Here is a 27007-nt window from a genome sequence, read left to right as displayed (position 1 = left end):
CCATAGAATGCAATAATATGGATCTTTTGTAAACTATCTGGGATTAAAATAAAAAATTTCCATTAATTGTACTGTACTTTTTCATTTTGATAGAAATAGCCTTGGGTTATATTGCCCTGTTCATTGACAAATATTAAAGGGTGATGACAAAATTTTTAAAATATACATCCAAAATATGGGATAACTGCTGAAAAGAAGTGTTCATCAGTTAAAGAAAATTAAAATAATTTGTGAAGAAAGAAGATGGTGAAGGGCCTTGAGGGGAAGCCATATGAGAAGCAGCTAAGGTCACTTGGTCTGTTCAGTCTGGAGAAGAGGAGACTGAGGGGAGACCTCATTGCAGTCTAAAACTTCCTTGTGAGGGGAAGAGGAGGGGCAGGCACTGATGTCCTCTCTGCAACAGGACCCAAGGGAATGGCCTGAAGCTGTGCCAGGAGAGATTTAGGTTGAATATTAGGAAAAGGTTTTTCACCAGAGGGTGGCTGGGCACTGGAACAGGCTCACCAGGGAAGTGGTCACAGAACCAAGCCCCCCAGAGTTCAAGAAGTGTTTGGACAATACTTTCGGGCACATGCTGTGCCTGAGATGGGGATGGTCCTGTGGAGGCCTAAGAGTTGGACTTGATGATCCTTATGGGTCCCTTCCAGCTCAGCATATTCTGTGATTCTGTGATTCTGTGAAGGAAGTGAGAAATTAAGAATGGCATTAAAACAAACATCCAAGTACCTGAAAATACACTTGACTCTATGTTTGCTGAGTCATGCTATATGATTTTGAATATGGTTTTTTAAGCTTTTTTATTATAAAATTACTTGAATAATTTTTAACTTTTCAAATATTCACGTAGGTTTAAAAATCATACAGCTTTCTGAGTTCCAATGGTTGGTATCATAACTCACATTATCGTATACAGTCGGCACATTTACTAGAAACTACAGGAAGAGCTTGTGGTTTTAAACAGCTTTTACAAGTGGCACTATATAAATAAAACCATTTATATAATCTATATTCTCTAGACATATGTATCATTAACTAAAAATATTCTAATTGATATACTTATCATAATTCTTGGATTTTGATGTATATACAGTACCTGTACCCAGGTACTAGAGGACTAGACAGCTTGTGATGAAAAACACTCCAATGACAACATTGGTATCCATTTATCTAGGAGAAGAAACAGAATAATATTAAGGCATTATGTCAAACTCTGAAAGATTGTAAGAACTTCCTGGGATTTTATTAATCTTTTATTTCTTTTGTGATATGTCTCAAAGGGAAACTTAGCTCCTTGATATGAAGCAAATTAAATAAAAACATCAAGAAATCTTTCAATGAATTCTGAAGAAAATGACTATCTCATTTGTTCAGATGTCCCTGACAATCAGTCATTTTATATAATTCAATTTCACTTCAAGCTGGGTTATAAAAACACTCTAAAACTCTATCTGAGGAGAAAAAATTTTAGTTGGAAAAAAAATTATGCATCATTTCATTAACTTCCTTTTAATGCATTACAAACTTTGAGGAGTTATTTAATAACTGTTTACAAATAATAAACAGCATTTTTAAAATGGATCTTTGCAGGTTTGGATGCTGATTGGGTGCAGTAAATTATCTTGACTCATAAAAACAACAGTAAGTCTCTTCAAATTTAGGAAAGAGAAACCTAGGGAGTAGAAAAAAATTGATGTTTGATAGCATAAGATTCCAGGTTTTTTCCCTTTTTTTATCTTCTTTATTTCTCTTGAAAATATGTTAACTTTATTACTGTAAAAGAGAGAATTAAGTAATTCTTCATTTTATTTCTGTGTAAATACTGCCTATTGGCTTTGCTATGGTGACATTTCTAGAAAAAAAAATTGGAGAACCTGTACAATTTCAGACATCAGAGGATGTTTTCTACTGTGTACCAGTAGAGCAAATTAGTTTATCCTCAACAGAGGTCAGTATGTCTGACCAGATGTATTCTCATGTAACTGAATGCAGACCTTGACTTTTAACTTTTTTTCCATGTCATCATAGTCTGTGAACTGAATTTTGTCTGCCCTAACTCTATTGATTAATTAAATGAGATTAACAGTCTCCCATTGTGATAGAACATATAATTATCAAGGTACTAAGAATGTTCATTTCTAATTTTCCATGAGCAAATATGGCCTGAATATCTTTGTTGAGGTTAAACTCAGCTGTGACTTAATTGTACCAGCTTTTCTGGAGTTTCCAACCTTGTAGGCTTCGTGTTTTTTGTGGATTATACTGCAAGATTGTGCAGTCACCTCTTGTATTTGAATTGTGCAAGTCCAAAAAAACTATCTGGGAACTATGGGAACTCTTCTTACTACTCCAGGACAGAACTCGAAGCTGAAATGATCCTACTTTGATTTTTTTTTTAACAGAGTCAAACTGTCTGGTCAAAATCAAGTTAGTCCTTTAGCAGTGTACAAAGACAGATAGCACTGACAAAGACATCAGTGTATGCAAGGTTTGCTCTAGGGGAAGACTGATAAAATGGCAATGTCCCTGGTCAGCCATTACCCTGTAGTAAACATGTTGTTTCTCCCCTAAAATTGTAGTGAGATATTTTAATAATGGATCACTATGAAAACTGAAAAGACTTCACCTAATCTCTGCTTTCCTCTAGTAACAATACATCCATCATGGGTTACAAGTATTTAGTACTTTTTGTCTCTTTTGTTCTGCTCTTGTGCCAAGATCCCACTGCAATGTTGACAAAAATAATAGGATGAAAATCAGGGTTAAAAAACTTCAGTGTAGTCATATTATAATTAACAAAAAAGAAAAAGAAAAGAAAAATACATATATATATATATATATATATATATAAAATAGGATGGGGGAGGGTTGTTTGGTTGGTTGGTGGTTTTTTCCAAAAAACAGTAACATTTCTTTCTATTTAGAAAAGCTATTACAGTCAGCACCAGTGGTCCTTACCCATAGGTAGGAAAATCTATAAGTAGGCAGAGAATTTTATAGACGGCTCCTATACAATAAACCTTTTACAGAGTGTTTTATAGGGATTGTAGCATAGTTAAGAGCACTGTCAAACAGCACACAAAAGTTAAAACACACTATTTTGTAAAGCATTTAACCTAAAAAAAGGTATAGAGAAAACCACCTGGGATGGTCTTTCCACAATATAAAAGGGCTGAACCCAAGAGAGTATTACAGGAAGAAAACTGGGGAAGGTTTGGAAAAGATTCCAGGATTCAGTGAAGAGAAAGAACTATTCCACTGTGAAAGTTTTCTTGAATTTAGTCTGCTTTAAAGGAGTTTTAATTGCTAAGTTTTTCCACTAGTTTACAGAAACACTCTCTGTTGGAAATGAAGTTGTTACTTTTAATAGCTAAAGTATTTCAAGATTCTAGATGTATCATCTTCCACATCCTCACTCATGTTTTTTCTTTTGCTTCTTCTCCTGATGATTTATGGAACCTGCACAAAGGAAAGAGTTAATTGATCCATACACAGAGTATACAAACCATAAAATAAATGAACTTGAGAAAAAATATTCCTCTAAATTCAACTCAGGATTAGGAAAGATGTTGCATCAAACTGTAACTCTTAAGACTTCAGACCAAAGTGTGTTGGTAATATTTTAATTAATGGTGACTGAATTAAAATTTGTGCAAATTGAGAATGAAAATAACATTTACACTTGTGAATGGTTTCAGATTCTTAAGAATGGTCATACTGGATGTTATTCATCTTACTGTCTCAGGATCTTAGATACAAATTCACAAGTGACTGCTGCTTTGCAGTCGTGGAGCACGGCACTGTCAGTTTGGAATTCTTGTCAACATAGCGAAATAATTTGATTGTGAACAGCAGGAGTTTTGTTCGAAGTTAGAACTACAGCAAATTTATAACAGAATGATTTGTTACTGTTGGGTCTAAAACAATGGATAGTTGTTGCTAAAGGAGGAGAAATATTATTGTTACTTTGATCTTTCATATTGAGGAAATAATAAGTACTTGTATTTGAATGGTTATATGAGGAGTCTCAACTGAAAAACACTTCTTATTTAGGAACCTTTTTCCATTTAATTACATACCATGAATATTAGAGAAACACTACTTCATACAGTAGTGTTCTAATTGATCAGAAACAAAGCAAATACTCTCTCTGGATACCACAACAGTTTTGACACTTTTGGCACATAGCTGGAAAGGGGATATTTTGTTTTCATCTTGTAAAAGAATCATGCAGGGTTCAAGGAAAAAAAATGAAACTTAAGGTCATATTTGAAGTGCTAACAATTATGTCATCTATTACAGGAGAAATTAGGTTCTTCAAGAACTGTGAACATACCATCAGGAAGATAGTCAGAAACCCCATGAAAATTAGATCCTCCTCCTAATCATTTAGTTAAATAGTGTTTCACAGGTTTTTTAATATCTTTTGTGAGCTTATCCTGGGTGAACATCAGGCCATTGGAAAAGAGGAACAGTAAACATTGGCCACTGATGCCTGAAAGGAAGTGAAACCACAGACTTCTTTTTCCAAATTCAACATGATCTCCTCCCCTTTAAAAACAAAATGGAACAAAAAAACCCCAGTGATAGTTCTTTGGGGTTTTGTTGACTTATATTCTTAGACCTCTCAAACAAGTTGTTATATTATCTAGTGTAGTGAGTACTGATTTTTCTTGATATGCATGGCTGCTCAGAAAAATTATCTATATACACAGTTGGTGAAAATGTTCAGGTTTTCATGTTTCCATACAACTATATATGCACAAATCTTCATACTGGAAAGTTGTATACCACCCATTCAGACGCCCCCACTCATCTCTGAATGTTCAAAGGGTAAGTTTGGTTTCGTCCAATAGCCAGATGTACTGAATTTAGAAGAAGAGCTTAGATACCACTTTACATCTATATGGGAAATTTGATGGATTGAAGTCTAGGTTCTGATTCAGTAAAGACTTTTCTACATAGACAGAGACAGCAGCCTTGGTCATAGTTGCTGCTTCCAAACATTTTCAAATACAGGTAAACAGAGACCTCTGCAGCCAAATCTTTACACCAGAAATTTTGGCCTCTCATTTGAAAAACTAGAGAAAATACCATTGTTTCTCTTGTTGCTTTTTCTGAGACTACCTCTTGTACCTTTAGGGTTTGGCCACAGTTCTCACTATTTGAACCATAACACACTCACTTTCAATTGAAAATGAAGTGTTTTCAGTTTTATTCAATGTTTAAGAGAGGTAGGAAACTATTCTGTATATATGACTTACATACATGACATTTTACTAGTTATAAATAATAAAATATTATTAAGATAGTAATGCTATTTCTAGAAAGGACTTTCTAGACAAAGTTTAGAGTGTAACTGCTGAACTGGTGAAATAGAGTACAATTAAAAGATGGATTTTAAAGTGGGAACAGGAAAGTTTTGTTTAAACTTTAGTTCATTTTTTTCACTTGAATCTGACCTTTTTTTACCTTTATTGCCCTACACTTTACCTTTATTGCTCTTCTTACACTATATTCATTATGATTTTTGTTCCAGAAACTTAATTACTAAATTTTATTTGATATTAGAATATATTCCAATAAAGACCTCTTTCCATCCAGTGATGTGTAATAGGATTTGCTCTCTAAGGTATGAAAACATCAGAGCCCTGTATTATTCAGTGCATTGCAGAATGCAATTTCACATGAGCTTCTTTAGGGCTTCTCAAATGGTAAATTTGTAGCTCAAAACTTGGAAGTGGAAGGAATGCTGTGGACAGTTATCTTAAAACAACCACTCCCACAGTTAATTTTTAGAGATTTACACCAGGCACTGGGCCTTCCATTTAGAATAAGATTAATAGCAGATGAGTCAATAAGTTCTTCCCAGTGCATTGAAAATCTCTGCTGCAGTCGATATAATGGTGGGTATCATCATTATACTTGAATTAATTCAGTTTTGCTGTCAATTTACTGTCATTGTAAATGTATGTATTCAGGGCTCTCTTTCCAAATAAATATCTGGAGACATTTAATGGTGCTGGTCTTCAGGGAAAATGCTAAATATTCATTTGTCACAAAAAGATCCACACTATTGTGCTGGTTTAAAGGTAAACCGGCAGGAGAAATGAACACAACTCAAAAGAGATTATAAGTCAGAGTAACAATTTAATAAAAATCATACAATAAATACAATTATATGGACAAACAATTGGTTTTAACCCACAAAACCCAGATGTATAACCCAGCACCCTGGGGCACGAACAAAATGGTGTTCGTTCGCCCTCATGCTGAGCCCCGCATGGTCCCCTGAGTCCAAAGTAAAAGGAGAAAAAAAACCTGTTTGTGAGAGTGCTGGTCACAGTCTGGTTGAGGGTGGTGACCGCAGTCTGGTTGAGGTTCTGGTCCTCCTTCGGATCTAACAAGTGGGGCCCAGAAGTCTTCAAGACCCCAAGATGATATACACTCAGGTTCGAGTGGGAATGCCCAGTACCTCCCCCAGGGCAGGGAGTTCCGCAACAGGTGATTGTGAGTCATGAAATATTTTTGGAATCCTTGGTGGTCCATTAGCAGACATGACCCCTCAGGCTGGGTGTGGAGGTGCTAATGACTCCCTGCAGGGGAGTTATCACGCCTGTGCCATTGGTGTGAGGATAGGAACATCGCTCCTGTCTCACAGACTTCTTAACAACCAGTTTATAGCCTGATGAGTCAGGTGTGCTCTGGGCAGCTGCTGCAAATGGTCTATTGTTAACAGTTCCTGGGAAATGACATAGAGGGTGTAGAATACACAGTTTGGGTTACACCCACACAGTGATGAACTGGTCTGGGCTGCTCTAACTAGGACAACCATAGACAACCCTAGTTTTCATCGCAGATTATTGATGAGACAAGAAATTATACATGATAATTTCTGCAGTATTTTCTTAGTCAAAATTTTCTTGAGTTTGGATACATATTCACACAACAGATCATCATTACAATGTGGTAGGAAACTCAACTTCTCATTTGTAAAATTATTAGGGAATTCTTATGCAGCAGGACAAATTCATCACTCTTGAAGAGGTTTCCCACAAATTGCAAGGAAAACCCTAGATTAACTATTCTATACTGTCTGATTAAGACTTCACCCAAAGTTCTCAAACACTCTTAATCATTGAATGGGGGGTTGTATCATTTGCTTATAAAATAATGATAAGTATCAATCCGTGCCTAATCCTTCTCCTGAGTACAGGAAATATTTGGCTTTCATTTTATCCCTAGAACTCTGATGATGCTTAGCCAGGAATCTTATAAGCTTTTCTAGCTGCTGTCTTAAATGTCTAGCAGTCATTTATTCAAGTATTTCCTGTAACCTGTTCCATTGAAAATTAGGTTCCAAAGGAAGTTAAAGAGCTATTACTTAAACAGTTTAAAACAAACCCAAACCATTTTAGATGAAATGATTTAAGGAGCCACCATCTTCTGGGAGATTCAAGAGGGTAGTTAAAATCTGGAAGATTATTGAAAAAGAAGTGTTAGCCTTTACACAGCCAGAGTAAGACGATGTGTCATGATTTGTCAGCAATCTGATTTTTTTCCCCCATGAAGGAAAAAATTCTTATTGTATGGATACAGTCGTAGGCTCACATTTTTTCTATGCTCTTCATCTAAGGTTGTAAAAGTCATGGAGTGGCAGGCTAGATGAAGAGGTAGAGTAGTCCTTTTCAAAGTGGTAATGTCTGATATTCTCTTTGTAGCTCTTTCCCTTGTTCTTAGCTAAAAGGATGGAGAACCAGGAACTGATCTTACTACTTTATTCCATTCTCCATTTCCATTAAATGGTCCAGAGGGGGTAATATAAAGAATTTTAGCTGTAGTAATATCTATAACTGCTTGAAAATTACATCTATTCCTGTGATATCTGAGATTCTCACAATCAGTATTCGTCACATTATTATGTCATCTCTATTTTTTTCATAGAAAAATTAAATGCAGACATTATAGCTTAGGTTCATAGGACACTGAATAGCAGAGATTTGAACTCAAGTCACAGATTTACAGTAAAGTTGGAGGAACAACTTATTAAATGAAACCACTTATTAAAAATAAACCTGATTTTCAGATTTATTTTTTTTTTTACTAGAGTTGGAGAACAGTTACTTTGTGATAACTGCGTTCTTCTAAAAAATATCTGAAGGAGAGAATAGGGAAATCACCTCTTCTATAAAAATTGAGCTCCCTTTCTGCCTGTGTGACTAACAAGCCACTGATTCCAACAAGTTCAAATTGTGCTTTTCCCTGGGATATGTTCAGTCATTTGAATCTGTATTTTCTTTGGTAATCAGAGACAGAACAGGAGGATTATTAATTTTTAAATCTTCCATAGCCAAGGAAGACCCTGGCTGAAAGGGCAGAGACCCAGACACTGGGAAATGTTAGATGGAATGATGCATTTCAGAGTAAACACCAGATTTACTTAAACAAACAGGAAAGTTTGGTTTTTAAATCCTTTTCTAATCCCGGACAAAATTTCAAGATCTGGTAAACTAGATCTATTTTGAAGCTGTGTGTTTTATACCAATCACTTTCATACCCAGATCTGAACTCTGATGAAAGACGCAGCTTGTAAAGTAGAGAGTGTGTAAAGTAAGCAATTAGCCCAAGAAATACAGAATTGTGGAGGTCAGCTATTGAAAGGTAAAAGATTGTCGGAAAGGAGCCATTTTCATGCGAAGGCAGAGCATGGCAGCATTGAGAATGGCATTGCATTGCTCTATAGTGCTCAGACCATGTGAGCTCTGTGATTTGTTAACCACTTGAAAATCGTATATTATGTTTTTATTCTGTGCTGATCAATTTTATTTATTGTTGTATTTCATGTTTGATAACTGGAAATAAAAAATGACTGAGAGGATTTTTTATGGCCTTAAACAAACCTCTGAAAGAGAGTTATGTATATAAGCCTGAGAGAGATTGATTCTAGTGCGCATAACTCAAAGCTTCAATATTTCTTAAAAGTTCAAGTTCCTTTTAGCATCTGATACAAATGAACAAAAACATTTATGAAAATGCAAATGGTGGTTGTTTTACCATTACTGACTCATAGTGACCAAAACAAATGCTGGAAAGACAAAGACCCTGGAGGTATCACTGACATAGCAAAGCAATTATAGTGTAATGTGAGAAGGTGAGGCCTTGATAATTCCCTTAATGGCTGTGCAACTGCAATGGCCTCCATAGTCTCAAAGATCATAAATAATAATGATGAAAAATATCCCTTTGCAATAATAGACTTTTGTTTTCTAATTTTCATTGTGACACCAAGCAATTGCTCTGTAATTTTTATATATTTGCTGCCAGTTGCTGCAGGCGCATCATGTGCTATTGCAGCAATAACCCAGAAGAACAAGACATGGTATAAAGCATTAGTAGACCAGCATTTCATTAAGAACAGGAAATAATGGCATGACTTGCAAAGAGCATTCAGTACGTGTACAAATTGCATTTACTGAAGGGAGTTACTGTAAGTTAAAAACATAAGATCTGAAAGATAATATTGTCCCTCAGATGGGTACAGACTTACTGTATTATTTTAAATGCAAGAATAATTTAATCCTATTTTAAGATGCATTTTTATTCAGGACTAAAAAAGTCAAATGTTAAATAGTATATGACAGCTCAATAGAATTATTTTCCAGAAGAAAATCTCACACAAAAGCAAAAACACCCCTTTTTAAATTAATTGAAGCACAAAACCTTTCAGTGAGTATGAACAGTGAGAAGATGCCAGAGATTTAAAAGGAACACCTCAGGAATATAAGGTTGCACTATAAAACATAAATGAACTATTTTCAGTAGTGTTCACTACAAGGGGACCTAGGGAGGTTCTCCTATCAAGACTGAAGTTCTCATAATTGAAGTTTCAATAGAAGAAATTTTAGAAGAAATATTGACATTACAAATACTGACAAATCACAAAGTCCAGACTTCTGTATAGAAGGAGGCAGAATGTACTATTTTCCTTCACTGAGTCTCAGGACTAGGAGGAGGGTAAGTAGAAAAGGTGCTTTTTTTTCAAAAAAGGGACTCCTAGGAACATCTGAGGAGCTTACTTACTGAGTCAGACAGTACATCTGACTTCTGTATCAAGTGTGTTGATAGAGGATACATAGAAAAGTACAATCAGTAGGATTGTACTTATACAGTAGTCTTACTACACAGTCATGTATCAAAGACACAACTTTTAAACAGGGAAGTCTTGCTTCAGTCCGTATATAACTTTCCTGAAGGAAGTCAAGGTTCTACTGTGAGCTTTCATTTCAAGTAGTTCTTTACAGGTCACTCATCAAAGGTTGTCAAAATAATTAATTATTCAGAGACACTGAAGGACAGCCCCATTTTTAACTAAAAATTGATTTTAAAATCCACCTGTTATAGGAGCATCTGAACACTTTGAAGAACTGAGAGATTGTCAGTCAAGCCACAGAATACTTTTCTGGGATTTCACCATTCCACACAAAAACTATATGGAAACAAAATAAACTGAGAGGTAGAGAAGATTGTTGATATAAAATCATTCAGAATAGTTAAAACAAAAACTAATCCTGGAGAGCTGCAGAACGATATTGTGATAATAGAAACAGAGTGAAGAGGCAATAAGGTCACCCACTGCAAATTTATATAACACCTAAACCTAAAAACATACCTTTATTAGATATTATCAGTAAAGAGATTAAACTGTCATTGTGGATGAACATCAGCTCAAGTGCAAAGCAGCAAACAGAACTAAATTGTGAGAAAAGTGATAAGGAACAAACAAAAAAAATCTCAAGGAGAAAAAAAGTGTGACAGAAAGATCTACAGCCTCACTATTGTGCAGTTCTCAACTTCACATCTCTAAATGATAGAATGGAATTTGAAGTGTTGCAACATGGGCACTAGAAATGTTTGCAAGTTTATCAAAGATTCATTGTAAGGAAGGATTAACTGTCTGGGTTTTTTTGGTTTGTAAAAGACACATCTAGAAGGGGATATGACAGATATAAACTATATAATTGGTCACAGAATCACAGAATATGCTGAGTTGTAAGGGACCCATAAGGATTATCGAATCCAACTCTTAGGCCTGCACAAGATCATCTGCAAGAGTGACACCACATGCCTGAGAGTATCATCCAAATGCCTCTTGAACTCTGGAGGGCTTGGTTCTGTGACCACTTCCCTGGGAAACCTGTTCCAGTGCCCAACGACCCTCTGGGTGAAGAACCTTTTCCTGATATCCAACCTAAACCTCCCCTGACACAACTTCAGGCCATTCCCTTGAGTCAGAAACTAGTATTCATAATCATAAAAGGAATACACGAAACAGTAAAAGAAGTCACAAAGAGTGTAACTAAACTATGAAATTTATGGACATAGTACAAGCAATCCATAATATTTTTATGACAGATTAGACTAACAATCATTTCAGCCTAGGTCAAGGAAAAATTTAATTGAATACAATTTGGTTGATGCTATGAATTTATGTTAATATCCTGGATACAGATTTTAATTTCCTTTTTCTTTCTACCAGAATAAAAAAAAAAAAAAAAATGGCCTTTTTATCTTTAATGACAGAATTGGTTCAAAATTTACCTTTTCATACAGGGGACAGTATTTCTTCACAAGTTCACAAAGGAATGTCAAAGCATTGATTTAGTCATGTTTTTGAGGAAAATGGGTCACTACTGCTAGCACATGTAATATCGCAGGATTATGTGTCTTAAAAAGAAGTCTGTTGCTACTTATAAAACCACATTATTTATGGAATCACATTATTTGAAATAAAAGCATTTTATGTTTTCTACTTCTGTCATTTGATTCACGTATCAGACACATTTAGATTTTCTTACCACATTTAAGCCCATAATGAAATGTTTAAATGCATATATGTTCAGACATTCTCTCAGAACCATGCTGTAGGACCCTGTGGGACAGGAGGAAAAAGAGAGTACAGACCCACAGGAAAATCCTAAGCCCCACAAGGAACATTTGAAGGGCTAGAAGTATCTGTTTTACCATTTTGGTCTTACATATTATTTTTTCCTTTTATAGGTTGTGGGTTGTTTTCCATCTCTCTCTGTCAGTCTAGTCTTCTCTCAACTATAAACCTTATATTCTTCTACTTCCATGCTCCTTCTTATGCTCCTTTCTTTTCTCTTTCTTGCATAAGAAAGTTATCTCTTTTGTCTCCTTCCTTTTCATCTCTTTTTCTTTTTACTTACTTTAGAATTATTTGGAAAATCTTGACTGATTTTAACAGATTCAGATTGGATTATCTTGTTGCTACTTTGTCAACAAGTCAGATTTCATTCAGTTTTCCTAATCTAAAATTCTGAACAGTTCTTTCTTTGTTTAATATAGCTTTTTGTTCCTGAGTATTGCCTACCCCCTTAGCCCAACTTCAGTCTAACCAAACACAGCTGTTAGAGTCATATTCTTCTCCTGCCATGCTGATTATGACATTTGGTACAAGTTGCATCAAATACAAACCTCTCACCTTGTCTTATAAAACAGACCTCCATTTCCCTACTCATTTCTCATTTCCTAAAATCTTGTGATTCTCCAAGGCTGTCAGTCACCCCACAGCAAATTCCAGATAATTCTATTGATTTCCATGTTTATATTTTGCACATCCCTGAATGTTTTTCAAGTTGTATCTTACAGTACATAGCGTGTTGTCCTGATAAAAACAATCATCTCCCAAATTAAAAAGGTTGTTGAAAATGACATAACTGAATTTTGAATGTCTGCATATCTGTGTTTGTATCTGTGCACACAAATGCTTTTACATAATTTAAGGGGATTTTTTGCTGAGCTTGGAAAGTCCTCAGTCAAACACAGCATGATATGTTGATTTATTTTCCATAATTTCTGTTGTGTTGGTAATCAAAGATTTGGTCTATGAAAATTCTCACTTTTCTGTTGATTGCCCTCTTTAATCTTTCAAAGCTTAAATACTAACTTGTGTTTGAAGAAAATCTTTTTTCTTAAGCTCACTGTTTTGCTCCTGGTAACCCTGAAGAGCATTTCAGAATATATATACTGGACCTGAGCACAACATATCAGATCAAACGAGGCTATCTCCATCAATTACCAGCTTTACTGCTGGGCAGATTCAAAAGCAAGCCGCAGGGTTTTTCTGTAATAGTGGAAAACTCATGTTATTTCATATTTTAAACATTCCTTATGTTCCAGGTGTCATGGGGGAATATGAACCAAAAATTGAAGTCCATTTTCCTTACACAGTTACGGCTGCAAAGGGATCTACTGTTAAGATGGAGTGTTTTGCACTTGGCAAGTAAGTACAGATTCTTTCATAATTAAACATCACTGTTTATTAAGATGAGACATGCCTAATTTGTGATTTCATTATTGTGCTGGATTTCATTTTCACAGACAGTCTTTACTGCACTCTCAAAACAACCAACTGACTAAGTAGCTAATTATGAACTCCCTGCCCAGCCATTTCTGTGGACAGGAATTCATTCAAATTAAAAGACTCTCTGTCAAAATGAAAAGTAATGTTCTCATAAACAAAAAGAGTAATTTTTTTTTGTTGCAAATTTTACCAGACTCACATCCATTTATTCACTGTGATACTACAAATCAGTAAGTTAGAGTTTATTCTGTCAAAATGTTTATTTGGAGAATAAACAGAGATTCATAGAGTTGTCTCCCCTCCCCCCAAATGCATAGCTTACATGTGAAGCTAGGAACACAGCGTCTTAAATACATCCTAACACACTTTGGGGCAGAGCCTATTCTCTAGCTTCTACCTGAACTAATAACACTACTAGAGAACATGTGTTTACTATTTACATCAAAGAGGTTTTTATAGCTTTATTGATAAATGGGTTTAGGGAGAAACAGGTTTGAGCAACTGAAACTACTTCTATATAGCATTCAGATTACAGAATATAGGACGAAATTGATGATATTTCAGTTTTGTGGTGTTAGTTATTATTAGTTACTATTTACTTACTATTAGTTACTATTATCATTGTTCCCAAGAATAAGATCAGCAAGGGTAGTATACAGCCAGACAGAACTAAGAGGCAATTCTAACCATTCAATGAAATGATTCTTTCTTCTTCACATATATATGTTGCTAACAGCAGTTCCATCAGTGATGTTTCTCTACAGACATATAAAAAATGTAATGTGAAGGGTTTTTTCCAAAACACTCCATCAAATTCTGTGTGGTGTGTTGAAATAAATCTCATTGTATTGAATTCTTTTCAGTTTCTCTTTACAAAGGGGTTCCTTTTGGATATCTTGCCCCCTACCCTCTGAAGTTATGCTGATAAATATCATATATCCTGCTTGCTTTTATAGTTCATACCTTATCAAGACACATATAGGTTTCTTACAACCTGGCCTTCACTAAGAAATAGAGGAATTATTTGTGTTTGCAACTCCTGTGAAGGAACTTCACAAAACAATTAGTCTGAGAAATACTGTATCTTACATACCAATTATTTTTACTTTACCTAAGTAGCAACAAAACAGAAGAAGTTGGGAGTTTTTAGACAATATTCTGTTTTCTTGACAATGATAACTCCAGCGTGCTCAGCAGGTTTGGTTTTCCAGACGAACCTTGAAAACCCTGCCTCTACCACCTGAGAGGACTTTTTAAATGTTTTTACAGTCATTTTGACCTTCATGTGTCACTGGTCACTAGATTTTTCTGTTTAGACTTTTCTCCTAACAGTTCTTATTTACTGACTGGATGATATATGTCTTAAACTTGTTCCCTTCTTGCCAGTTTTTCTTGTTTGACCAACATCCAGATGCTCTCACCAAGCAGGTCAACAGAAAGAATACATAAATAATTACAGAGAAATTCTGACAAGGTATTTTAGTTGTATCTGTTTATGTCCACTGAAGTTGGTGGAGAAACAGGACATAGCCAAAACAGCCCAAAAAAAAGTTGGGAGACCATAGCTTGCATACAGGGAGCCATTAGACATTGATAGCAGCTTACGCAAATTCATTCCCAACATAAATGTAAGCAGTAGTTTAGAAAGCAAATGTGAAGCAAGAAGTTCTGTACAGTAAAACAAAAGTCTTACTTTTTATATAATAAAGATAAGGAAAGAGATACATGAGAGAGAACAGAAAATGGAGAGATTCCCCAAAATGCTGAAATAAGTGAGGAAAAGGGTTGTTCTGTAGAGACAGATGGCTCCAGACTCTCTCCTGTCAGAAACATTGCCAAGTCAATAGTTGGCAGTGAGACCTTTTTAGACTCTTGACTATGGCTGAAGCAATAACCAACATATTACTTCTTATTTTCCTCATTTTGCTGGAATTAAATTGCAGTTGCTGACAGATTACAAGTCAGCTGTCACTTTCCAGTGAAAAGGAGGTATGACACATTGACCTTTGACACCATCAGTGACAGGCAAGAAACAGCTATTGATACCTTCCATCTTCCTCACCCTGAGATTTAGTAAACTCTCTCAAAAAGAATCAGTCACTATTCAAACAGAAAGGTGAAGGTTGACAGGAAAGGCTTCAATTAGCTTATTTCCTCATTCTAATTTGGTGTTAACCTTTAATAAACAAAAAACAAACAAACAAAAAAACCCCAGCCAAACCAAACCAACCAACCAACCAAAAAACCCCCCAAAAAACCAAAACAAAAAAGCCCAGACATCTGAATGAGTAAGGATTTTAAGGTTTTCTAATAAGATAGTTGACCCCATTTGCTGCTATTGTAATGGGCAGCTACTTTTACCATGCACATTCCTTGTCTTCTTTTCCCAGCCATTAATGCATAATCAAATCAGCTGAATTGAAATTACTTTCAACCTGATATGGTAATTAGATGAATGACATTTCAGGCACCATTTGAAACCTGGAGGCTGAGGTGGGAGGAAAAATGCATCAAATTTCCTATTCATTTTCAATTTTTGTCCCCATTTCTTATTCCTGATGGTTTTTCTTGTTACACTGCCGTTGGTCCCCATTACTAAACTGAATCAATAACTAATTTTTTCCTTCTTTATTTAGCATTCTGAGACTTAGTGTTTTGAATTCTTATTGTAAATAACACAGAAGTTATTACAGTCTCAAAACTAATGTGCTTCTGGTTTTCTTATGCTTTGCTTTAGCTGTCTGAAACATTCACTCTGCTCTCTCTGCTATAATTGTGAGAATGACAGACATTCTAGTGAGATTTCCTGAAGTAGGCATTTGGCAAGTATTCTAGAAAAAGCCTAGTCTTTAGTTACAGATTAATGATTTATTAATAGTGTTTATTTAGAACTGCCAGTCACTATGGCTGTAAGAATTAAATAAATTGGAGCTCTGCAGCTTTTATCTCCAAACTAAAGTCAAATATCTTAATTGCTTGACAGACAGAAATTCTCAGAGAAGAATTTCATTCTGATCCAAGCAATATGTAGCTGATTCAGTTACAAGTGAAAATACTGCTACTAATGCCACTTGCAAATAGACTTTGTAGTTGCTAAAGAATTCAAAATAATACATGAGTGAAATATCTCAAAATTATCTTACTTGTATTAGATAATACTGCTTATAATGAGCATTAGTCATTGGCTAAGAAATCACTGCATATATCAATGATTGACTGCTAAGGTATAATTATTTCAAAGTCAAACCTTAGATTTGTTATGCAAATCAGGAAGACAGATCATGACCTTGTTCTTTGGATAAGTTCTGGTGAAGAAGACATCATTTTCCTAGTCTACACTCTTGCACAAATCACAGCATTCCTGGCTTTTCCTGCACCAGAAATGTGATTTCTCAGACACAGCCTTCTGTGACAACAGGTTGCCATTTCAATTTTCCCCCAAATGTTACTGACTTTGCTTCCAAGAACATCTGGAGGCAACTAATCCACTCTTTAGTTTCTTTTTTAATGTACTTTATTCAAGGAAATGATTCTCATGTCTTCATTTAGCTCCCCATTATAAAGAGATTAAATTAATGGTGCTGATGGGCAAAAGGACTCTAAATTCTGTCCCCATTATATGACGTATTCATTAATGAAATACTTTAGTGACAGCCATTCTTTAGCACTTCCTGTCTTTGGAGCATACTTCTGTCATAAGTAATTCTAACACTATATTTTTAACATGAGACTTAGAGACAGGCATAGATGGAAATATACAGGGTTTTTTAAAGGCTCAAAATGAACAAGTTTTCATTGTTCAAATAAGGATATAGGGCTGGTTTATCCAAACTGACACGAAAAGTTGTATGTTACAACCCTCTTCAATGACCCCAGACGCTTGACCTCAGAGGAAAACAAGTAAAAAGTGTCAGAAATATATCTTTCTTTTTTCCCTTTATTTTTCTTTCTAGTATATAACTCTAATTTGTCTACTTGTTTCCATTTGAAATAATTTTATTCTCACTATTTCACACAGACTTTTAAATTTTAAATTGTGTATAATGCACACACCTTATCTGACCCTCACACTTCAGCCTCAATACATTTTTATTGTGAATCACAACAAGCTTCTATTTTATTTTCCACATAAAACGCATACATTATTGCTTTTCTGGCTGTAGTCAGTAAAAAAAGGAGTTTGTATTATGACAATGCCAACAGACAATTTTGAGTGAGTAATCATATTTTATTTCTCATTAAAACAAACTACAGGATGTGGGCTGTTGCTGTACTTATACATTACCAAAGTTTTCAATTTTAGCTTTTAAAATAGGGCCTGTGTAGACCGCCAAAAGGATTGCTTTGTTAAAAGAAAATAAGCTTTATGCATCCTTTTTTTTACTATGGTTATATTTTAACCATATAGATGAACACATAGATACTTTAATAAAAAGAATCAATAGAGAACAGTGCTGACAATTTTTCTTATGACCCATATGCTTGTTTTTCTGCGTATTTGAGAGGGTGTTTTATGCTTGTGCTATTTCTGTATGATAGTAACATCAATGTAATATATCAATATTCTTTCTAAATGGTAGGTTATGTCACCTTGATAATATCAAAACTATGTTTTTGTTGTGAAATGTCCTTAGTTAATGACAAGAATAAATTAGAGATATTTACTTCCTTTTATTACTGAATTATGATGAGATGGTTATGATGGAAGCAGTGTTCATGTTGTTATATTTAATGTTGCTTTAATAATTCTATTGTTAACTTTGTTTTGAAGAGATTTATAGTTCAGTTTTAACCATTCATCCCATCTGTAATATGTCTTGCAAGAACACAGCTGATAGTCCACTTTAAAATCTTGCTTTCTAAATGAAATAAAATAAAAATAAGGTGAAGTTATATGTATTTAGGTCACACAAGTTAGTGAAATTTAGTGACTTTTGATCTAAGAAATGTTCTAAAATGTTCTATTGAAACAGTGAACTCTGAATCAATGCTAATTAATAAATATCTCAAATATGGCATTTGATTTTATCTTCTTCACTTGATTTTCTTTTAACAGACATTTTTAATTGTTCTTCAAGCTTTCATTAGAAATGCCATTATTTTTTTATGCCACTATCAATACTTTCATTACAGACTATATACATGTTGTGGATGTCCTATCCCTGGAAGTGTTCAAGGCCAGGTTGAATGGGGCTCTGAGCAGCCTGGTCTACTAGAAAATGTCCCTGCCCATGACAGTGTGGCTGCAATTAGATGATCTTTAAAATACCTTCTGACCCAAACTAGTCTATTCATTTATGTAGAGAGAGCTTACTAAATATTTTTCAATACGCAGAAATAAAAGCAAAGTGTTTGAATAAGTGAATATAATATCTAAGCAAAGATCAAGAGTGGCCAAATAAAAAATATTTATGGTCTGGTGAAGGGTATTTGACTGTAACTGCTGTGAATCACTTGAAGTTTCTGAAGAAGTTATTTTTGCTGATGTAGCACATTAAGCCAATGACACAGGTTAATGACTATGAAGAAGGTTTCTAGATATTGCAAATCTTTGTGAAGGTTTAAGAAAATAGACTTTGCAAGGCCATGGGTTAAAGGGTTGTTTCAGTGAGGTCTGGTCAGTGTTTGGCAAAAAGTATAACAATGAAGGTAATAATTTCAGAAAAGAAGGAAGGTTAAAGGCACCTAGCAAGTGTGTCTTTAGTCAGAGACTTCATAGTACCTCATTCCTTTCTTTTCTTCCTCTGCCACATAGCTATATGTGATTTTTGCCAAGAACACAAAATTCACAAACAGTAACCCTATAGTGAGTCACAGACCCAGGTTTGAAACTTCTCTGCCTAACACATGAAGTTATCCACCTGATCTCTCCACACAGGTGAATAGAAGTTTCCAGCATTACATCATATTGTTTCCTAACTCCAAAGGACAAAACTTTCCCCCCTCTGCTCTTCAACTCTGTAAAATATGGCTTTTTACTTTCAGACTGCCAGTTAAAGCCATGCCCCATGTCTTCCACATATTTCTCTCTAACTTTTATGCTTTTGTTGAACTGATCTTGGTAAATCAATTATTACCTATTTTATACTGGTCTAGATGTTTCAGAACTGGTATCGATGTGCTGGCTGTAGATGCCATGATTCTTCCTGGCTTCAGGCCTGGCAGGAGGCAGAAAAACAGGTAAAAACTACCTGTAATGTGATCTTTTCCTGGTAATCTAGTGTCAAAAAAGGTCTTATGAGGATTTCTATTCTGAGATCAAGTTCTTTTCTAACCTAAAATCTCCTTAATACCAGCATGAATCTGTGTCTCACTTCAGCCCTGGTGTTATGCCAAAGAGCAGCAGAGCCAATGCACTGGCAACACTTTAAAATCAACTTAAAGTTAACCTCTGCTAACTGCACTGTACTGAATCCCAGGGGCATTGAGAAGAGTGAGCAGTCAAGATGCCAAGCAGTAGATGAGTATTATTGGGTACAAACATAGGAATATAGTATAAATTTCACTGTAAAAAAAAACAAAAACCCAAAACAAACGAACAAACAAACAAACAAAAGCAAATAAACAAAACAAAAAAAACACTAACATCTGTGATATAAATCAGGCTTCATTGTTTTTTAAGGCCAAGTATGACAGTTCTGTTGGCCATTTATTTCATGTATTTGGGATATATCAACAGATCTTTACTTTTCTCTCTGACTATAAGCTGTCATTTCCTTGGGGAACTGTGTGAAACTTCTCAGGGAGTGCCTCTTTGCTGAGGATACAGATCACAGAATGTCCATTCATCTCTGGAAGTACTCCTTTCTAGGTATTGTCTTTCAGAAATGATTAAGCTCCTTGTACTTTTCTATGAACACAAAGTAATTCTTTCCTCTTCCCACAAAGGTGACACATAGAAACACCTTTGATATTAAAGATAACCTGATTCTACATTCAGAGCACATTAACAGCTCTCCTTCCCAATGAATCCTGGGACAGTAACACTAACACTTATCCCCTACGGAGGAACTGATGGTCAAAACAAAGTATGAAAGGACATGATAAATCACTGCATTGATAAATGACAGTTGGATGTTTAAGGAATTCTAAACAGATTTAGTATATAATTTGCAGGCAAAGAGAAAGCTAATTTTGACTTGTCTTTTAACTGTGTTATGGTACTCACAATTTAATGATATATCAAGGTCCCTGCCTTACATTAAATAAAGCAAATTATTCTAGATGCTGCATATCCCATTCATTGTTGGAACTAGGATTCAAATAGTAAGTGTTTTTCCTACATATAGAAGAATTACTGCAGGAGTAAGGCATGCTAGTATCTTAGCATTTTCAAGCCTTAAGCAAATTCACAGTGTAAAAGTCCACAGGTAGCAATTTTCCTCTACCCTCAAAACCAAGTCTTATCATGGTGTTCTATTTTTCATCTACAGGTCACAGAGACATACATTTTCTGGGTTTTTTTTAAACAAGGAATAACAGAAACTATAGAGTATTAATCTGTTATAATTATTTGCCCAAAATGAAACTGCAGGATAGATACAAAAACTGATACAGAAATACATGTTTCTAAGTTCCACAGGCCAAAAATTCAAGTTGCCCCATATCCCTTCACACCACTTCTCACCGTAGGAAAAATATTTTTTAATCCTGTCAGATGCCAAACCTGAAAGCTGTGGAAGCTACTCTTAAAGCTTACTGATAACAAAACGGTCCCAAGAGGGAAATGAAAAGTCTCACCAGAACATCATTTTCAGTGTTATATGTAGGGATGCCCTTTCCCCTTGAGATAAGATTGTGGTGAGAGGAAAGAATCTTTTTAAACATGAATATGGCATCTTCGAGCTGACTTTGTTTATATAAGACTCAAATAGATTCAGAGTTCTTTTTTTTTCTTTGATAACACATATTGTTTATGTCAAATAAATCTTTCTAAGACTTTCATCAATCTAAAGTTCATTTTTAGCTCATGCTGAATAAGTATTTATGTCAAAAGATTCTAAAACAGGATAGGATTTTGTTCCTGTTTTTCAGGTTTCCTTTAAGTGAACTAGTTCTTGCATAGTTCCTGTTACAAATATTGAAATAATTTATAGTAATATAATAAGAATGTATAAAAGACTCTCTAGTGAATCTCAAGTAGCACTCCCAGACCTCATTCTGCCTCGCTCTGACTAAATACTTTGTATTTGCATTTAAAAAATTGTATTTGATTGCTTTTACCATAAGGCACAAGGAAAGTGGGGAAAAACTACCAAACTTCAACTCCCCATCAGTAAAATGTATTCTTGAAGCAGCAATATTATCAATCTCTTTTCTTTCTCTCTCAGGACTATCAAAGAAAACTTGTAAACATTGCTAAAAACTGTGTTCAGTAATTTACACAGCCTTGCTTTATGTTTAAAGATAAAGAATCTTTTTTATTTTTTGCATAGGCTTTTTATAGGCTTTCTCTCTGTGTCAGAGTCTGAGAGGATCACAAGGAAACAAATTCTAGCAATTGTCAATAGTAGGTCCCCAGAGTTACTACTGTAACTTTCTCTTCAAGAAAGAGAAATTTCAGAAATTTCTCTTCTCTGTCTTCCCACAAAGAAATAAATGCTTATAATCTAAGGCACAAGAGCCTTAAATCCAGCCCTTTTGGTCACTGTTTTTAAACTCTGTGGCTGATCAGCAGCTTCAAAGCCATCTTGCACACCCCAGGCAAACCGGATTTATGTTTACATTTACATCATGATTGATGGTAGGGCTGTTGTTTCTAGAATTTCTGGACTCATTGTAACTAGTCTTCTGGAACAGATCTGTAAATGTACACTGGTTGTATCTGTACAATAGAGTTAGGAAATCCTAGATCAATGTGCCAGCTACAGAAATTCTGCCTGGACAAAGTTTGGAACAGAGAAAAATGACACAAGAAAGTTCAGTTATAAAAATAGTTTTAACACAAGGCAAGTAAACACAGTTGTGGTCTGAGGATCTGTATGAACACCTGCCAAAAATATGTCATCGTTTCAGGCAAATTTTCTGCTTCAAAACATTTTTCTCCTCTAACTTAAATTGTGGATTCTTCCTGTCTTATCCCCTATACAAACACAGCAGATGTCATAAGTTGCTTAGGATTCTCTTCTTAACAGCTTTGATTAAGTCACAGGTTGATGATAATTTACCAGTTGTTATGTCTTTAATACTTTTTAGAAGAATATCCGCTTATTTCAGAATGCCCACGGCCAGCAAACTGAGGTAGGGTGTGATATAGAGACTAGAAAAAGTGGTTATGGATGGCTGAGATAAAAACAAAGCTTACTTCCATTCTTTTTTTAACAGTCATGATAGCTCAACATCTTCTTAATTCTACAACATAATTAACATCTGCAATACTATGATGACAAAATTATAATATGGAATTTTGCAATATGGACAACACAGAATACAGAGGAGGAGATGTTCAGCTCTTTTGAATTAAATTTTTCACATCTAGCTGTGCTGTTGTGATTTCATTAAGAATAAATGCCATTATCTAACTGTTAAACGCAGACACAAAAGGTTGTGGAATACCTTTTCTGCTTTACTCACTATTTGTGAAAACAATACCTTGCCTATTATGGTTCTTCTGTTCTCTTGTTTGATCACACCTTAATCAGACAACTCGTGTTGTCTTGGATTTAAGACACTTGGATTTAAGACTCGTGTTCACTTGGATTTAAGAATTTGGAATCTTTTTTTAAATCACCAAACGTGTCAGTTATGTTATCTAACTTTAGCCATTGAACAGCTAAGTTTCAAAACTAAGCCAACAGTTTAGGTTCTGATCAACCAGTAAAGAAGCTCTGGAGTACCATTCAGCACTGTCCCTGCTCTGTGCCACAAAGAACAGCAGTGCTTGCAAAGCACATCCACATTAGTATATGACACTCATACGTATTTATCAGACCTTTTTAGTACAGTCATGGATGTGTGTTGAAGTGACTTGTAGACCTGGACTTGTTCCTGGACACAGGCTTCAAACTCATCACCATTTCATTCTATTCTCTTTTAATTCTTAAGTCACCATACTCACTGCTGCTATATTTTATGAGTACTCACTATCTTTTAATAACCAAATGAAAGGAAAAGTGATTGTCCTGCCTCCTAAAACTCTTCATTTGATCAGAGCAGATTTATATGGGATATTTTAAAGGTAGAATCACATGAATGGTTGATGGGCATTTCTGGAAAGCATCAGATAGAGAGAATTTCATTATAATCCTCAACATTTTAATCCTACATAATTATCCTGTAAAAAGAAGGTATTTAACAGAGTTGCAAGACTAGGGGGCATAAGAAAAAAAAAGGTGGTTTTTTTTTTATGTAGTGATCATGTAGTGGTTTTCAAGATATATTATGATGTGAACCTGTGGGTTTGAAGGACAGTGATGCATGGTAAAAAGAAATAGTTGTATTTCAAAAATCACACCAATCATCACCAACAGAATACAGGAAAAGTAATCTATGTATTCTTATTTATGATATTATTGAAAAACTAGGAGCTGAGATCCATGGCAAAGGTATTTTAAAATTCAGACATTACTCTACTTCCACCTCACGCCTTACCTAAAATAAACATATGCTATAGATATGTAATGAAATATTTTCTCATATGAAATTGAAAGGAAAAAGAATTGCTTCCTATAATTTTTTGAAAACATTTTTATTTCTATATTTTATTTAAACCTGTGAATTCCCAACAAATTCAACAGCACTGTCCCAAGTAATAGACCACTGAACATTGACTCCTATAATATCTTCCAAGCGTAAACGTAAAATAATAACTCATATTTTCTTCAAATTCAAACTGTACAAACCCATAGTAATGTCTATTGGAGTAATCAGGAACCCTTCAGAATTTTTATTTCATTTTAGATTAATGAGAAGTTTAATTATGGTATTTCTGAAATCAGGTAGGGTTTTTGTCTTGGTGGTGCTAAGATTTACCCATAGTATTCAGCAGATTTTTTTCCCAAAACTGAGGAGAAATCTTATCTTTCAACTCAATTGAAACTCAAATCAAGTTGCTCATAGGAGCTGAATGTGAACAGGGTTATAGTAAACAAGGAAACTGTATTCCCAAAAAAGTCTGCTGAGACCAAAATAAAAATGGATTATAATGCTTATAAGATTCAACAGTTATGAATATGACATTAAACTCATATTAATGATAGAGGTACTTCTGCAATCACTCCATTTTTAAAAAAGCTGTGGATCATTTGAAAAGATGAAAAATGTGCATGTATCAACTCTTATAGTGGATTTTATGAGTTTCCTAGAACTGTCACACAATCTTATTCTTTCACCTACTCACTGATATATTTTATTTCCTTCTCACAGAAGTCACAGAGGAGAAACAAGTATAGATATAGATATGTGTTTATTTCAGATGTAAAATTCATGCTTTGCTTGTAAGTTATGTAAGGAAAATAGACTTCATTAAACAGAACTACAAGTTGTCCACGAATACTAATTTGTAATATGGGAGTACTTTCCTTTGAAATCATTAAATCTGCACAGCTAAGGTAAATTTATCTCCTTGAAAAATTCCACTTATTATCTCATACTGGTGAAGACATCAGTGAGTTGTTTAAAATATGTTTCCTAATGACCCAAACAACAAGTTTCCTCTATGATGTCCATGTTATACAAATTTAGTTGCTGCAGGAAACACATAAGCAAATTTCAAAAAATTAGTTAAATGCAATTTAAAGGAAATTTTCTAAAAACATGAATTTCAAAATAATCTCATACCAGCTAAATGAGACAATTTTCATGGTTTATAATCTCTTCACTCTTTCTCAGAAATATACACTACCAAAAAAATTCTTTTTAATAGTCCTATTCAGCAGAACCAGTTTTCTTCCATGACAGTAGAGTAAAAGCATTATTGTCACGGATTTTACTGGAAGCAGGGCTGAAGGCCAAATAACTAGCAACAGGCAACAAGCAATAAGCACCCTTATGGTGCCAAATAAAGTGTATCTGCACATCTATTTTGCACTGTATCAACATGAAGTGTTTCTACTGTGGACCTATGTTGAAATCTTTGTCTGGTCAGAGTGATTGTTTTGCAACCAGCAACCATGACACAATTATATTCCATACAGAAAGAGGGTAAGATAAGGAGTTAGCTCTTTAAGCTGAATGCAAAACAAAAGACTTACAAAATCTCCAGGAAGTCACTCAAGAAAGAGTATAAATTTGAATATCAAGGTGAAGCATGCAATTAGAAATAAACTATGAGAGCTATTGAATGGGAAAAAAAGAAACTAAGGTTGTTGTTTGTACTACATCTAATATATACAAATAGCTATTAAGTATAGCAAATCAAAATATGTAGCTAAGGACATGAAAGGAATATCATAACTGGTGGGCTAAGACAAAGTTTTATTAGTGCATCGAAACCAAAAATATCTTATTTATCTTTTGTATTTAGAATTGAACCTCTTGAAGTACTTCAGTCAGATAAGAATGGGAAGTGCTTTTAATCTTCTAATTGAAAGCATGTAAAACAACTTCTAATAGGAAGGAAACTTTATAAATTAGAACTATACAAGCTGCAGAAAAGAGTCCTCAAACCAAACCTACAGGACACCAAAATTTGAAATCAGTCATCAAGAATATAATTTAGAGTTAAAAAATTAGAAAGCTACCAAGCTCTTATGGTGATAGAGTAGAGAAAAAAGAAAGAGAATATGTGATCTACACCCCTCATATGATCCACAAACATCTATAAAAGAAAAATATATACATAATTGGGGAGCTGAAGAAAAAGAGATCAGACAGTTTTGTTTAGTAACGAAAAAGAAAAAGATTATTTGATTTCCATACATGTATTTCTTCTGTGGGGGACAGTGTAAAGGATCATTTTGCAAGAATAGAGAGCTATTGTAAGGACCATGTCTCAGAGATGAATACACACACACTCGCAATAAAGTACATTTTGTCAGGTTAAGTAATCACCGCAGTGAACTTATATGGGAAGTAATGATTGTCTCTGTCTGGTATATTCAATACATTCCATATGGGAGTATATGTTGGCTTTGTGAAGGTAACTATGCTAATAGGCTCAATGAAATTCAGTGCTATGTGACTTTCAGGACAGAAAACTAGAGAAATATTCTGACATCCAAACACCAGTCTGGGAATTTTCTGAATCTCTATAAAGTACTAGGATTTGGAGCATCTTGGCTGCAAGTTTGAGTACGACTCCAGTAACTCACAGGTGGAAGTTAGCAAATCATGACAGTCATTCATAGCAGTTTTAAATTTGAATCTATATTATGAAGTACTTTTCCCCCTCTGTCTGTACCAAAAAGCCCAATAGGTGCACAATTGGGCTAAAAAGAAAGTTTTATGAGTGCAAACACTATTTAATCAATTTCTTCCCTGAGTATGAATGTAAATGACCAGTTTCCACATAGACCTGTGCAGAACAGTAAGCTACAGTGAAAAGCCCTTTTGCTCCCACAAGCAAGCATGTAATGCTATGAGCCAGAAACAGTAGGGCCATTAATACGTTCTTCTTACACAACCAGTTTTGCATCTTGAAGAATATTGTAATAAAACAGGTCTCCAAACCTTTGGTCACTTTAATTC

The 27007-nt window shown here is 34.7% G+C and overlaps 1 protein-coding gene across 5 annotated transcripts in view; it reads left to right on the top strand.

Annotated features, from left to right (window-relative positions):
* The window catches only part of CNTN5 (contactin 5), a 603369-nt gene that overhangs the window by 450039 nt on the left and 126323 nt on the right, over positions 1 to 27007 (top strand). For all 5 annotated transcript variants that reach the window (XM_051780168.1, XM_051780170.1, XM_051780169.1 and 2 more), the window contains one exon: positions 13198 to 13300. In XM_051780168.1, the coding sequence (XP_051636128.1) occupies positions 13198 to 13300 (103 nt within the window). The remainder of the gene's footprint in view (positions 1 to 13197; positions 13301 to 27007) is intronic.

The sequence above is a fragment of the Manacus candei genome, unplaced genomic scaffold (assembly GCF_025592945.1).
Source record: "Manacus candei isolate 608988 ecotype Guabito, Panama unplaced genomic scaffold, ASM2559294v1 h1tg000014l, whole genome shotgun sequence".
NCBI classification, from domain to species: domain Eukaryota; kingdom Metazoa; phylum Chordata; class Aves; order Passeriformes; family Pipridae; genus Manacus; species Manacus candei.
This window is presented reverse-complemented; position numbering and strand designations above follow the sequence as displayed.